General features: G+C 42.6%; 1 protein-coding gene across 5 annotated transcripts in view; it reads left to right on the top strand.

The window, feature by feature from the left end:
- ripor2 (RHO family interacting cell polarization regulator 2) overlaps positions 1 to 14,719 on the top strand; it is a 63,823-nt gene that overhangs the window by 45,483 nt on the left and 3,621 nt on the right. For 4 of the 5 annotated variants that reach the window (XM_019270786.2, XM_019270784.2, XM_027286193.1 and 1 more), the window contains exons 3-18: positions 380 to 535; positions 902 to 980; positions 1,522 to 1,545; positions 1,933 to 1,986; positions 8,048 to 8,197; positions 8,625 to 8,688; positions 8,906 to 8,949; positions 9,212 to 9,337; positions 9,602 to 9,750; positions 10,094 to 10,223; positions 11,234 to 11,986; positions 12,440 to 12,621; positions 12,749 to 12,911; positions 13,026 to 13,158; positions 13,294 to 13,455; positions 14,250 to 14,405. In XM_019270786.2, coding sequence (XP_019126331.1) covers positions 380 to 535; positions 902 to 980; positions 1,522 to 1,545; positions 1,933 to 1,986; positions 8,048 to 8,197; positions 8,625 to 8,688; positions 8,906 to 8,949; positions 9,212 to 9,337; positions 9,602 to 9,750; positions 10,094 to 10,223; positions 11,234 to 11,986; positions 12,440 to 12,621; positions 12,749 to 12,911; positions 13,026 to 13,158; positions 13,294 to 13,455; positions 14,250 to 14,405 — 2,525 coding nt within the window. The remainder of the gene's footprint in view (positions 1 to 379; positions 536 to 901; positions 981 to 1,521; positions 1,546 to 1,932; positions 1,987 to 8,047; positions 8,198 to 8,624; positions 8,689 to 8,905; positions 8,950 to 9,211; positions 9,338 to 9,601; positions 9,751 to 10,093; positions 10,224 to 11,233; positions 11,987 to 12,439; positions 12,622 to 12,748; positions 12,912 to 13,025; positions 13,159 to 13,293; positions 13,456 to 14,249; positions 14,406 to 14,719) is intronic. The other variant, XM_019270785.2, reaches the window with a different exon arrangement.

Here is a 14,719-nt window from a genome sequence, read left to right as displayed (position 1 = left end):
CTGTAGTGACCTTCCAACTTTCAAATCTCTGACAAAAACACATCTTCTGTAACATTGATTTTAATGTAAGTCAAGTTAAGTTTAATATCTTTGAGTATTCAGAAAAGCGCTCATAAATAAAATGTATTATTATTATTATTATTATTATTATTGTTGTTGTTGTTGTTGTTGTTGTTGTTGTTGTTATTATTTTTATTGGATTACTTTGATACTGAAGAAAAGTTGATTTTCAGACTCTCCAAAGTTCTGCAGGGAAGGAAAAATGATTTTCAGCATCATTACACTGAAAACTAAAATAAAAATCCAGCTCACAGGGGGCCCGTCCACTGCAGTCAGCTAATGTGTTTGTGTGTCTCCTTGTGTGCATGTGTGCATGTAGGTGTAACTCCTTCATGGGGAACTCGGCAGTGCAGAAGAAGCCTCAGTCCAAGCCAAAGAAGCCGCACCTGTCAGGACACAAGGGGGGCAGCAGCTCCAGAGAGCCGCAGCCCAAAAGACTGGAGGAGGTTTACACTGCACTCAAACAAGGCCTGGAGTGAGTAACACGTACACACTTTTACTATGCATATACAGTGTAAGCTACTTCACCCAGTCAAGTGATGAAAAATGTCTTCCTCTCCTGTACATAAACTCATCAAATGTTCAGGAGGAATCATTTCTTTGAAGTGAGTTTCAGCCCATAAATCTGTGTAATCTGTTTGTGGATAATGTGTACATTAACCACCAGTGTTCTGCTGCATGTATTTACATAACTACACAAATGTTTATATACCTATGTGTTTATATCACTGCCATTACATACATATTATGTCCATTACTGCTGAATTACTTCCGCTGCAATCATGTCGTAATTTCCCTCATTTGAATTAAACTTCAAGTGATTTCTTTGTTTCTCCCACAGTGAGTATCTTGAAGTTCATCAGACAGAGTTGGACAAACTCATGTCTCTGATGAAGGACATGAAGAGGAACTCTCGCCTGGTGAGAAGCCACATATCCGTTAACAAGCAACAGTTTAGTCCTGCCCTGCCAACATCTTAAAGGGGGAGTTTAAGTTTGACATTTTAGGAAATATTCTGATTTGTTTTCTTGCCAGAACTTGAAACTTGAATGAAATGATTGATACAACTCTTGTGTCTGTACTTTAAATATAAAATTACAGCCAGGAGACATAGTATAAAGAGTTAGCCTGGCTCTGTCTAAAGGTAACAAAATCTGCTCACCGGCACCTCAAAGTCTCACAATCAAGTATGATCTTGTTTGTTTAAGTTTTTACAAAAAAGAAGTGTAAAAAGGACAGGAGTGGTTTAGATCTTCTCATCTTGGCAAGCAAATAAGCACATGTTTCATACATCATAATATTAGCTCTAGCATCAGAGTCAATGCTGCCCCTGGTGAGGTGTTTAATGGGATATTTCGTTTGATACCAGGCCACTATCGTCTGCTTTGCATGACTGTAGCAGCCTCAGCTGGGCTATCTTTCTCTACTAACTATGTGATTGTGTGTTTTTTTTCTCTCCAGGGAGTGCTGTACGATCTCGACAAGGTGAGTTGATGGAGGGGAGGGTCTACCGTAACAACTGCTCCAAGTTTGATGTGCGGGAGGTGGCTGGGTGGGGGTTATTTGATGTAACTTTTATTAAAAAAAAAAAAGTTTGAGAAATAATGCAGGAAAAATGGACAAAAGAGAGGAAATGTATGATGGGACAAGAGAAGACAGCTTGAGAGGGAGAAGCTGTGAGATATTTGCCTGTGAAAACAACATGTACCATTTAGCTAAACATTTAACCTACTTGTGACATAGGTACAATGATCACAAATGTCACAGGTTGCACACTGTTCTTCATTATATCCTGTAGTATTGGCATAAAAATCATTATGTTTGCTGTGTTAAGCACTAGTAAATGATTGTGCCGTCTCTGTCCTTCCGCAGCAAATCAAAACCATTGAGAGGTACATGAGACGTCTGGAGTTTCACATGAGCAAGGTAAGAACTGATGTGATGGATATAAATATGAAGTCTTTTTTTTTTTTTTCCTCCTACATTTATGTGCTTCACTTTGAAGGCATCCATTAAGGGCTGTTGAAGATTTCCTTCTTTCAGCTGAAGCCTCTCTACATCGTTGACATCCACAGAATCACTCCGGTACTAGTGCACATTTCCACCTCTCTAAAGCTACCGTTTGACATTTTGAGCAATACACTTGAGAGAGTTTGATGAGGAAATAGATACTCCACACTTTTTCTTCAATTTATTGTTCTCATAAACTCTAGGTTTGCCCGCTCAACTTTCTCACCTGCAGGTTTCATGTTGAGTTTTTGAGTAAAGACTACATCTGGGTCAGTCTACTTTGGGATGGACTTCCGGTGCCAGGTTAGGGTAGTATACCTGCTCCTCTCTGGTTCATGTGGTTATGTGGTCAGGAAGTTTCCAGCTGTTTTAAAGCCTTTTGTAGCCTTCTCCCAGGTTGCCAGTTGCAGTGATTAATCCTCTGCAAGGTCGCACAGCTCTGTGACTTTTCTTCAACAACCCCTTCTATAGTCCTGTAATGGTCTCCCTCGCTGTGCGTCAAATCAGACATGACAGCAGGCAATCAGAATACACACACACACACACACCCACACACACACACACACACACACACACACACACACACACACACACACAAGCAACAGCTCGGCTCCAAAGGTAACCATGGTTACCTGAAGATGGAGCCTTTTGAAGTCCTAAAGAGCACAGAGGAGCCATCTATTGGGTAACGTCATCCCTTTATGTTCAGATACATCCTGACAGACAATAACAAAAACAAACACATGGACAGGACAATAGGACAGAAGACGCAGACACAGTCCTTGGATAGAGTTGTAGCTTTCTAAAGGGTTAAAGGCAACGGTGAATCTGGGTCAGGGCAGTTACTAGGCTACGGTGAGGGGTGACTGACAGGGTGGCGATGGAGGGAACAGAAGAAAAATAGGTGAGGTTGTCTTAGAAACTCAGGAAATTTGTCTGCATGCGTACTCCACTTTGGTTACCAAGATGACACACAGGCGGGTTCAATGCTTGTTCTGTCTTGTGAGGTTGTCACAGGATGCAGTTAAGCAAACACACACACACACACACACACACACACACACACACACACACACACACACACACACACACACACACACACACAAAAGCCTTTCTACTTAATGTCCAACGTGAAGCTCTTCTGTTCTTACAGGCTCTGTGCAAAAATAGATTTGAATGCACTTCTGAAGGAGCTGGAGTAGTGAAGGAGGGACTGATTTATCTGGTCAGGCAGGTAGAAAGCCTCTAAATTCAAAGCATAACAAAAAAATTCCCTGAGGTCTTACATTCTAAATATACACCAGTGCTCTTTTGCTAAGCCTTAGCTGGAGATAAAATCGTTGAAATAAATTTGCAGATATTTGTATTAAGAATTGAGTTTTTTTCTTTGTGTTTCTGTGCAACAATCTGTATTATTTACTGCTGATTTATGAGGAAAAGTCAAGTTGCAGCCTTGAATGCTGTGTTGCAGCTATTGGTTGTACACACACACATACACACTCTCACACACTCACACACACTCCCAGGACAGGTCCATTTTCTAAAACTCAGCATCAGCAGATAGTTATTGAGTGAGATCAATTGTTGGAGTGTCTAGCTAGGAGAATCAGCCAACCACAAAAGCATCAAGGTCAGGAAATGAACCGAGACACGCACACAAAGGGCTGGTCTCATCCTGATACAAAAAGGGGCTCTGGTTGTGAACTCATGCTGTAGCAGGTTTATAATTAAAGTTTGGCATAGATCAAACACTGTTTGTGTTTATGAAGGTATTAATTTCTACACAGTCGTCAGGTCTATCAGTGTGTGCAGATCTGTCAAATAGAAAAGCCAGCTGTGTTTTTGTGCCTTGTCCATCATATGGATAAATAAGCACAGAGGGATATCAAGTAAAAATAAACCTAAGGGAACTGTATTGAGATTGTTTTTTTCCATTATGCATTATATCCAATACATCGAATTCTGATGTTTTGAGGGATGTGTGACGTATTAGCATCATGAAGCTTTGAACACACTGTAGACCAGCCATGTCTGCAAGATGTAGGACAGGGCAAAGGAGGAGCAACCGTCACCTTTATATTTATTGATTTGTACCATCAGACAGAGTGATGAGTATTTTAGAAATGAAAAAAATGCTGACTCAGAAAAGCAACATGCAGTTCAACAATGAACTCCTGTGTGCAGGACCCTGTAGAGTACCAGATAAACTGTACTCTGCAGTACACAGATCTCTAAGGGGAATGATGTTTTTATCCTCCCAGCCGTCCACGTTGCTGTCCAGCTCATCAGTGTCCACTCCTCCACCTGCTGCGCTACCTCCCTCCTGGTAGTCCTCCATTATGGACTTGTACTTGTTCACCAGCTCCTTAAAAGCCGTGGATGGTTTAGACAATCCTTCTGCTCAAAGATCTTTGAGTATTTCTGAAGGTCCTTTTTGACCATCTTGATCTGGTCTGTGCTGAGCAGTGTGAAGGTCTGGATCTTTGGAAGTACCTGATATTTCAGTGTCTCACAAACATGTGCAAGAGCCAAAGCAGCACACGTCATTCACCTCATCCTACAACAGGACCACAGAAACACTCATCACAGTTTTATATTCAGTCCTATTGAGCAGCTGTGAGCTACAATAAGTGTGTATGTGTTTTTCTGTGTTTGTGCTCAGGCACAGGCGGGTTTCTTTGTGCAGGACAGCTGCTGTGAGGGATGACTTAACAATCATCTATCAGCAAGTTCTTAGTATGTGTGTGTGCGTGACTCACATCAGCCGGGTCTTTTGTTCCCGTTCGTGCTGCTGTCTGTCTGCAGATGTCCCAGCAGTAATTGGCACACATAGAGGAAGCAGGTGGCACAATACAACCCCTATGATGTCCTGCATGGGATAGGGTCTGTGGTGTGTGTGTGGATGTGTGTGTTGGCCGCTGGTTTCAGCAGAGAATCATTAAAGAGATGAGTGACAGAGATTGAAGGTGAGAAGAGCAGCTGCCAGGCGCTTCCTCTTTCCCCCGAGAGAGAAATGTGTGTGTTCGTGTGTTAACCATGTGCCAAACTCAATCCTAAATGAGTGTGAATACTTTGCATGTGATTATTGTTAATATAGGGCCTTTTTGCTTCCCCTTCTTCTCCTGAATGCTAATCTGGCCACCAACACACACACACACACACACACACACACACACACACACACAGATCCCTAGGGAGTGTGTGTTTGATGCTGTTTGATGTGGCCCGCCTATTTTAATCTGCTTATAATCACTCGGCCCCTGGCAGAGAGTGTGTGTGTGTGTGTGTGTGTGTGTGTGTGTGTGTGTGTAACAGTATTGTAAAATCCAGGATAATGGCCATATCTTAAGAGGATTCGTGCCATATCCTCAAGATTCTGTGCTCATTCTGTGCAGATATACAGTAGACACAGAGACAATCCTTTAAAACTCCCAGTGATATTTCTAATAAAAACAACACTTTTACCCCTGATTGCTCTGTCGAACCAGCAAATAAGTGTTATTATTTTTGTATTTTCACGAGGATTAGCTCGCACAGGACTTAGAAATACAGGGAAACGAGTTTAATTGATATTTCACCCTGGATAAATGTGAACACAATATTCTCATCACCCTGGGCATAATTGATTCCCCCTCAGTAAAGATTTTCCCATAATCCCCCCTCTGGGTCTCTGAGCCTTGTAGGGTTTGTCATCCTACTCAGCTGTAATTAATACAGGGACTGTGCGTCCAACAGAGGACTGAGTTTAGAATACATTTACATTTAATATCTCTGCACATCTGGTGCACTGAGAGTTTATTAAAGAGGTTCAGGTGGGGATTGTGAAAGAGCCATTTTAAATTAAAGGGCCGGTAAACCATGCTCAAAAAAATCCATTATTTATGTTCGGAAGTCATGGATATAAAGTTTTACGTACCATCCGTGCTTTGTCTCTGTGTCTCAGTCAATATTAACTGAAACCATGAATATTATTTCAATCTGTTGTATGTTGGTGTTTGTTTCCAATGAAGCATATTAGCTAGCAAAAGCATCAGTGTTTCTCCTCTGCTGCCCAGGCTCTCCTCTCCTCTCTTGTGTTATGTTTCATATTAAATGCTCTCACGTTGAGGTTTCTGTCTTTTCTTTGTTTGTGTTTTTATATTTTTTTTTTTGGGCGGGTGAAATTTGCCTGAGCTGCAGAAAATATGCTGATGGCCCATTCTCTGGAGCGGAGCTTGGCTGACCTTCAAAAGGACATTTCCTTGAAGGCAGCAAGAGGTCGTTGTAATTGGGGACAAAAAAAATTGCTTAATTAGCTGATAATGATATGATTACTAATTGCCTGAGAAGAATGAAGGCTATTCATCAGCCCTAGTTTGTCAAGGCCCAATTTTGTTACAGAGGCACATCATTTCCTCCAAATGAATGACTCATTGTAGTTGTCTACTCATTTATGTGAGTGTAGTATTGTAGTATTTCTTGACTTTATCAGTGCACAAGTTCACTTTGATGAACGTGTGTTTCCTTAGACGTCACTGCTCATGTTTTGTTGTAAACAAATGTGTTTTAAAGCTGTTGATTGGTGGCTCCGAACCAGCTCCACGCCAATCAGAGCGCTGAGATTAACAGTTGTGGTCGGAGGGTGTTTTATAGCTGGCTCAGCTCAGCTGCTGCAGCCTTGCCACATACACCACATACCACAGACAGGCAGACGGGGCTGGGTCCCAGTAAGGGGTGGGTTGGGGGTAGTTGGTTGGTTTGAGGTGGAGTTGGAGAGGATTGGGGTCGGTGCTTTCTGTATGTATTTGTGCCAAGATAAGCTATTACAGCACCATCAGGCTATGTTACATGAACATCCAACTGCAAACCACTTTCACTTTTTTTTTTAACCATAAACCCTCATGTGCCCACCCACCACAGCAACAACACACTCTCCATACACATGTAGCCGTGTCAACATGCACGGTGTACTCTAACATACATGCTGACGGTGTACGTTTCAGACACAAACAAACACTCAGAGAAGCTGTTTGGACAGCAGAAGCCAGAATGGCCCATTTTCTACTACTTCTCCCTAATGAGTGTCATAAAGAGCGCGAGGCATCAATATTTCAGCGCTCTCGTCAGGCAGGCTGCGATATTTCTCTTTGACAAGGCTCACCAGAGGTGTTCTGTTTTGCCCGGCTGCCACTTCGATCATATGTGAATTTAGGAAAATAGAAAATTTGACAGACGGGATGCTGAAAATCTGGGCTGCTGGTAGATTGTGGTTTCAGGGAGAATGTCTTTTGAATGACTCAGCAAAAGTCTTTAAACTCAGTTTTGTTTGATTAGATATTACGCCTGTGTTTGGCTCACTCCAGCTTCTACTGCTTTGGCTACAACATCATCTTACCAAGTGAAACTCTAACATGTCAGCTCACAGTGAGACTGCCAGATGTTGATGGAGTCGTTCCCTGCGGGTTGGGGTTACATCAGGCTGCAGTGCTGCAAACTGAAGTCAGGCAGACGTCCCCATATGAGCTCTAAACGCCGTCTGTTGTTCCCCCACTTTAGGAGTGTCCAACTGGGGCAGCTTACTGGGAAAGTATAGGTGTCTGCCACTTGAGGCTACAGTTACACTGATACATACCAACTGAATCTGCTCACTGTTCAGACGTTTATCATTATCTACATTTTATCAGTGTTTTGCTCCGGTTGAAGACCTGTTGATAAAAGTTACTTCATGCTGCAGAAGCCTAAAGCTGTGATGGGCATCTATTGATGAATCCCGGTGAGATGTGAAAACATCCAGAATAATTTAGATGGTAGTTGGAAGTTTTTGATTTTGGAGTTTGCTTCCTGCCCAGGGATGTTTCAAACTTCAAAGACTTCAGAGTCTCTTTTCATTACTGCACAAGTCCCTGCCTCTGTTGTGTGCACTAATGAATATGAAAGTTTGTGTATGAATGCATGCTTTTTTTTTTTAAAGATGGACGGACTGTGTGTGTGCTTTCAGGTGGATGAGCTATACGAGGCCTTCTGCATCCAGAGCCGTCTGAGGGAAGGTGCCAGCCGGATGAAGCAGGCCTTCTCCTCCTCTCCCTCCACTAAAGGCACCAAGGAAAGCATCGCAGAGGTCAACCGCCGCTACAAGGAGTACACAGAGGTACTGGCATGGAAAACATATGCATGGAGAACACTAGCAAGTTTTGCAAGTTTGCAAGCACGAGAATGCAAATTTTTCCCTCGTGGTGACATCTAAAAATATAACACTGATTACTGAACACTGTTTACAGCTTACACTGTTATCTGTAAACACTGACATGAAGAGTCACGTTTACACAATGACATTTAAATCCCAATTACACACACAAACACACCTGTCATCACCTGTCCTGAGAACTCAGTGCCACCATCCTGCCTCGTCTGCAGGTTAATGTTGACTTGCTTTGTCAAAGGCCCTGGAGATAACTTGATGATTATTATTATTATTGTTCTTGTCTTGTGTGACAAAGGGCTTTTTATGGGCTCAGTCTGATATCTCTCTCTCTCTGTCTCTCTGTCTCTCTGTCTCTCTCCCTCTCTTCCTCCAGAACATGAGCACATTCGAGAGTGAACTGGAGAACCTGCTCGGGGAGTTTCACATCAAAATGAAGGGTGAGATAAGATAAAGAGTAAATCCGCCCATATACTGAACAAAAAGGTGTTTACAAGAATGTTGATGTGAAGATACAAACGCTATACACACTGTGTTTTCAACATCATCATCGACTCAGTGGTTTGAACATCTACTTAAAAACTAAAACTTCCTTGTCTGTTTTTCCTCATATCTTGTCCAAATGTTTTTTAAAACTTAGTTTCTTCTCTCTGACAGGTTTGGCAGGCTTTGCTAGGCTCTGTCCTGGAGACCAGTATGAGGCAAGTTCCTTTTTAATTTAACGTAACATGCGGCCGTTACTTTTCTATTGAAATTCATGTGTGTTTTTGCAAAACCTTTTGGTTAAGACTTAGGACAGGGTCATTTATACTTTTAAACCTTTCCTACAGAATGAAATGGTAGAATAGGATGCATCTATCTTTGCCTCCAAAAATGTCGCTAATGAGTATATACTATAAGATTATCAAAGATATTTCTCTGATGTCAGGCTTACTTTTTTCTACACCTCATTCCCTCCTTCAGATTTTCATGCGGTACGGTCGGCAGCGGTGGAAGTTGAAGGGGAGGATTGAAGTGAACTCCAGACAGAGTTGGGATGGCGATGATATGGTCTTCATGCCGCTCATCACCGACCTTATTAACATCAAGGTACTGCAGAAACGCTGTGCCAAAAATATTGTACTTCAGTAAATGAACACAGTGCAGGGTGAAGAAAACTGAAACTACAGCTTGTGTGCAAAGTTTGTCATGCACAATATCCAGGACAGATGGGAGATCATATAATATTTGATCATATTTAATTACAGCTGGTGGAAAACGATTCATCAGCTATTATTTTTCTAGATGTCAGAAGAACTTGTATTATTCATATTGCTTTCTGTTTTCATGAGTAGTAAATAAATCTTCAATCAGGTGACAGAGCTGAAGGGCCTGGCCACTCACATGCTGGTGGGCAGCGTGATCTGTGAGACAAAGGAGCTGTTCACTGCCATGCCTCAGGTGGTGGCTGTGGACGTTAATGACCTGGGGACCATCAAACTCAACCTGGAGGTCACGTGGTAGTAAGTTGACTCTTATACTTGTACTGTTATTTTGTCTTTTCAACAGCAGGGATACTTTCGAACTAAGTATCTCATCCACTGGCTGTTTGGTTGAGTTGCCAGTGAATACCTACAGTATAATCATTGTTGTCAGTGTCGTAGCTTTAAATTCAGTCAACATTACTTTATGGTTTAGTGCCATCTCGTGGAGAACTATAGTCATTACAAGTTATAGAAGTTAACAGAACAAATAAATCCTCCTCTGTGACATAACCAAATGAAGTCACTCACACAGCACATGTAGGTTTGAATAAATCACATGGAGTAATCACAGTAAGTGCTTCATTTTTATCCCCATGTCCAGCCCCTTCGACGTCGAGGACCTGACTCTGTCATCTGGCAACGTGAGCAAAGCTACAGCGCTCCAGAGACGAGTGTCAGTCTACAGCCAGGGCACGCCGGAGACCCCCACCTTCCAGGACACCTCCTTCTTTGTGAGTCCAACACACAAACTTCTTTTAACGTCACTGGTGTGGTGGGAGACTGTCTTTTTTGTAATTTAGAAAAACGGAGAACTAGATCTACGTCTCCATCTAGGCTAGGAGAAATCTGTTTTAGGTGTATAACTCGGTTAAAGAGATTTTGCCGTAGTCCCTTCACACTAACCTGCACCCGACTATTTGTATATTTTATCTCGGCACACGTTTTTTCTGTTGTTGCATCATGCTTATATTAGAGATACTGCCCCTAAACTAACCCTCACCCATTTCCCTGCTATCCTCCTCTCTTTTTACATTTCCACATCAAAACCCCCTCACCCACACTCTGTTTCACACCACACATTTATCCATCCCTCCTCCTGTACCTCACTCACCCACCATCGCTCGAACAAACCCAACACCTTGTCCAAATTTGCCTGCGTGCATTGTGTAAAGAAGTGGCGGCCATATCCTGTGGAGCGCCAGCGCCTCTCCTTCCTGCACTTGCTCCGAGACACCCTGCTAGAGAAGCTAAGGCGCAGTCGCTCGTTTGGTGACTTGGCCTCACTCCGGCCAAGGCCCAAATCCAGTCTGGAGGTCTATGTGAGTGTGTTGTGGCCCCTCGATCCCTTCCTAAACCTGATTTTTGTGTGCCCCCCTCTACCTCTCTGACATGGCGGGGATGAACTCCTCTTGCTGGTGTGGACACACTTGGGCTTGTCAAGTCCCTTTCAGTGGCCTGAAGAATGCCATGTGTGGCTGTTTGCATGTTTATTTGCATGACATGCTCTTTCTTCAAGCTGTTTTTGCTCTTGTTATATTTGTCTATTCAGATTCACCTTACTGTGATTCTATCTTGGTTGAACAAATCTGGTCATAAGAGACAAAAATAGAGTTAGAGTTGATGTTTTCAGTATCTCTTTTTCCACGTTTCCTTTCACTTGCACTGATTTCAAATTTTCAATCTTATTTTTAATTCTGCGTATTTTTGTTACACATATTTACTCCCCTCTCTCTCCTTTCAGTCCACCTTACCAGACGATGTCTTTGAGAACGGTGGTTGCGGTGTGGCAGAGTGCAAGCGTCTCTCCTTCACCTTCTCTGACACCTCTGGTTCCACGCCCAGCCCCAGCCCGGCTCCGAGCTCACACTCCACAGGCCAGTCTAACCCTGAGATCACAGTCACTCCTCCAGAAACAGACCCATCACCAACACAAATACTCACAACGAGGGAGGACTCTATCGCAGAGGAGCATTTAGTGGAAGAGGAGGAGGAGGAGGAGGAGGAGGAGTACGAAGAGGATGGGGAGACAGGTAGCAGAGGAAGTAGGGCCAGCCTCGCCAGTGATGAAGCCGAGGTGGCAGAGGACTCTGAGTGGGAGCACACAGAGTCCCAGCGAAATTCTGGCTCCAACTGTGGTTCAGCTGCTGTTTCCCTCTGTTCTGACGGACACCTGTCTACAGTGGCTCCAGAGGATGTTTTCTTAGACCACAACGATGAACTGAAACCTGTGGAGCTGGACACAGAGGAGGCGGGCAGCCTTACCAGGCAGCTTGTGAGAAGGCTGACTTCTTCGGAAATTGTGTCGCCAAACGGGAGCTCCACGGAAGCAGGAGGAAGCCTGAGCTGGGCTGGAGAGGGAAGCAGGGCTTTCCTGGAGAGCAGCCTGGAGGAGGCCATCCACAGTCTGCTCATGAGGCTCGAGTCTCTCACTCACCGCTGCAGAGAGCTGCAGGACCTCGAGCAGGAAGTGATGCGTCTGGAGGACCTGCTCAAGGTGCCTGAACGCTTCTTTGTCCACCTTTCTAATTTTTAAGAACTCAAAGATCATCAAGATACATCACAGGGCTTTTATTTTGAAGAGGCTTGCATCCTTGGTGTATCTGACTTGCTGTCTAATAATAAAATACAGAGAATATTTAGGAACTCTCTGATGAACATACAAATAAATAAGAAAGAAAAAATATTTAAAAAGTAAAAAGTTCCAAAGTAGCTCAAAATGAATTGAACTGTGTTTTTTTGTTGTTGTTTTGTTTTTTTAATCTCTGGTTTTACCAAAGGTGGAGAATCACCTAAAAATACTGACTGTGAGTCTGAGTCACCTCAAAACATCAAGCACCAGAATGTGAAAGCATTTTACCTACACAGACTGCAGTGTGGCAGCTTAACTTCTCTAGAATTGTAAGAGTAAAGGGTCATTAACCGTCTATTTCTTCCTTCCTCTTCACAGTGTCGACTGCCGGGTCACAGGAGCCGCTCATCCAGCCTCAGTCTGACAGTGGAGAGTGCCTTGGAGAGCTTCGACTTCCTCAACACCTCTGACTTCGATGATGAGGATACTGGAGACGATAACGCCGTCCTCAGCATCCCACAGAGGTCTCCGCTGTTTGATACAGACGGAGAGAGGATCGGGTGAGTGGGAGACACTTTTTGTTATTGTATCATGACGTTTGAATGAAGTGTCCGTGTCAGTGCAGTACACTGTTCTCTGTGACGCTGCTGCCACTCAGTGGTGACTCTGTGTACTCCTCTCTTTTAGCAGCCAGCATCCAGAAGCCAGAGGACACCTGAGTGAAGCCCTGACAGAGGACACCGGGGTGGGCAACAGTGTGGCGGGAAGCCCCCTGCCTCTCACCACCGGAAACGAGAACCTGGACGTGGCTATCGTCATCCACCTGCAGTACTGTAATCACCTCATACAGGTGGAGCTTGCATCTGATATCATGATGATTGATAATAATCAATAATTGAATAGATACTGTTGACTTTAATCCAATTTGTCATATCAACTGTGCTTGTTTCTTCCTGGAATGCAGCTGTTGACCAATGGGGTGGGTGTGTGGCAGCGTCGCAGTCTTCTCCTCAAACTGTCGGGGCAGACTCAGCTGTTGGAGGAACTAGCAGAGATCAGTGTGGACAGGCTTGGAGCAATTACATCTGCTGCTGATGGTAAGTACAAACAAATGGTGTGTTTATCATGCAGCCTAGTATCTCAAGAGTAATTTTACATTTTAGAGCAGATATGTGTTATTATTTTCTGGTTCAGGGGGTTTGTAGCGTCTGACCTTGTGTTTTCTCTTTCAGTTCTCCCGGGCCTCGCAGAGCGCCCACAGCTGATGACTCTGTGGTCGGAGTGCAGCGGGTCTGCAGGACTTTTCCACACCACGTTGGACAGAGTGTTCAAACACATGAACCAGTGCTACGCAGCAGTGCTGCAAGAGAGGCGCCCACACAGCGCCGACTCAGGTTGGAATCATCTGCAAACAGACCAGAGGCCACACTTAACATTCCATCTTTTTTTTACAACACACTCTTGTTTCTGTGTTTTAATTACTGTTAGGTTTTATACTGAGTCAGTAATCTGTTTGTAAATTGGTTTTAAATTTGTCTCTGAGGGAAAATTAGATCATTGTGCAGGTGAAGAATAATCTTTGAAAATCCTTAAAACAGAATACCTGACAAAAAAGAGGCTAAATAAAATACTGTCAATCCAGAGTTACAGAGATTATTTTTAGTGGTCAACTGTAACTAAGTAACTAAACTCAAGAGCTGTACTTTAGTACAAATATGAAGTACTTTAGACAACTTTATACTTCTGCTCTACTACATCTCAGAGGACAGTGATGCATGACAATGTATAAAAAAACGTAAGACAAACTTCTAGAACTTGGTGCAAATTAAATGCTGTAGATTAAACTACCCAACAGTATATAAAGAAGTATATAAATATAGTATAGAATAAGATTAAATCAACCTTAAACATCTCCCATGTTAAAATAATGTAACATAAACATCAATACATTAGTAATCAATCACAAAACATCATCAACAGACTCTGACAGGAATCAGTTCACTGCAGTATGAGTACTTTTGCTTTTAATACTTTAAGTACATTTAGAAAATAATAATACTTATGCTTATTTATAATACTAGTTTTGAATGCAGAACTTTTACTTACAGTAATTTCAGTGTGAAATTTATATATTTTAAAAAAGTAAAATATCTTAGTACTTGACTTGATTTCTTTCTTTGCTCTCCAGTGATTGGTGTCGTAGTGGGCGAGATGGTGGACAGGAGCGATCTGGTGCCGGCTGCACTCTCCCAGGACGTCCTGACTGTGTTTCAGCTCCACAGTTACATCTTACAGCATGAAGTGCACGACATGGAGACACACCTGCTGCATCTGGCCAGAGAGGGTGAGAAAAAGTGTGGTGACACCTATCCGCTCGATTCATGTTATTACTGACTCTAGTAACTTTGATACTGACCTGATCTTGGTGTGAACACAACCCAGATCTACGTTTCTATGAATTATTATTATTATTATTTATTTATTTATTTATTTATTTATTTATTTATTTATTTATTTATTTGAAGCAGAACAGTTAAGCCTAGTCTTTAGTCTCATTAATAGTTTATGGTAAATAAATAAAGAGATTAAACTCTAATGAGGAAGAACATATGGTTCTACCTCTAAAAAATATACATAAGAAAATATACATAAAGAACA

The sequence above is a fragment of the Larimichthys crocea genome, chromosome XIII (assembly GCF_000972845.2).
Source record: "Larimichthys crocea isolate SSNF chromosome XIII, L_crocea_2.0, whole genome shotgun sequence".
Taxonomy (NCBI): Eukaryota; Metazoa; Chordata; class Actinopteri; family Sciaenidae; genus Larimichthys; species Larimichthys crocea.
The sequence above is the reverse complement of the archived record's forward strand: the minus strand, read 5'-3'. Positions and strand labels throughout refer to the sequence as shown.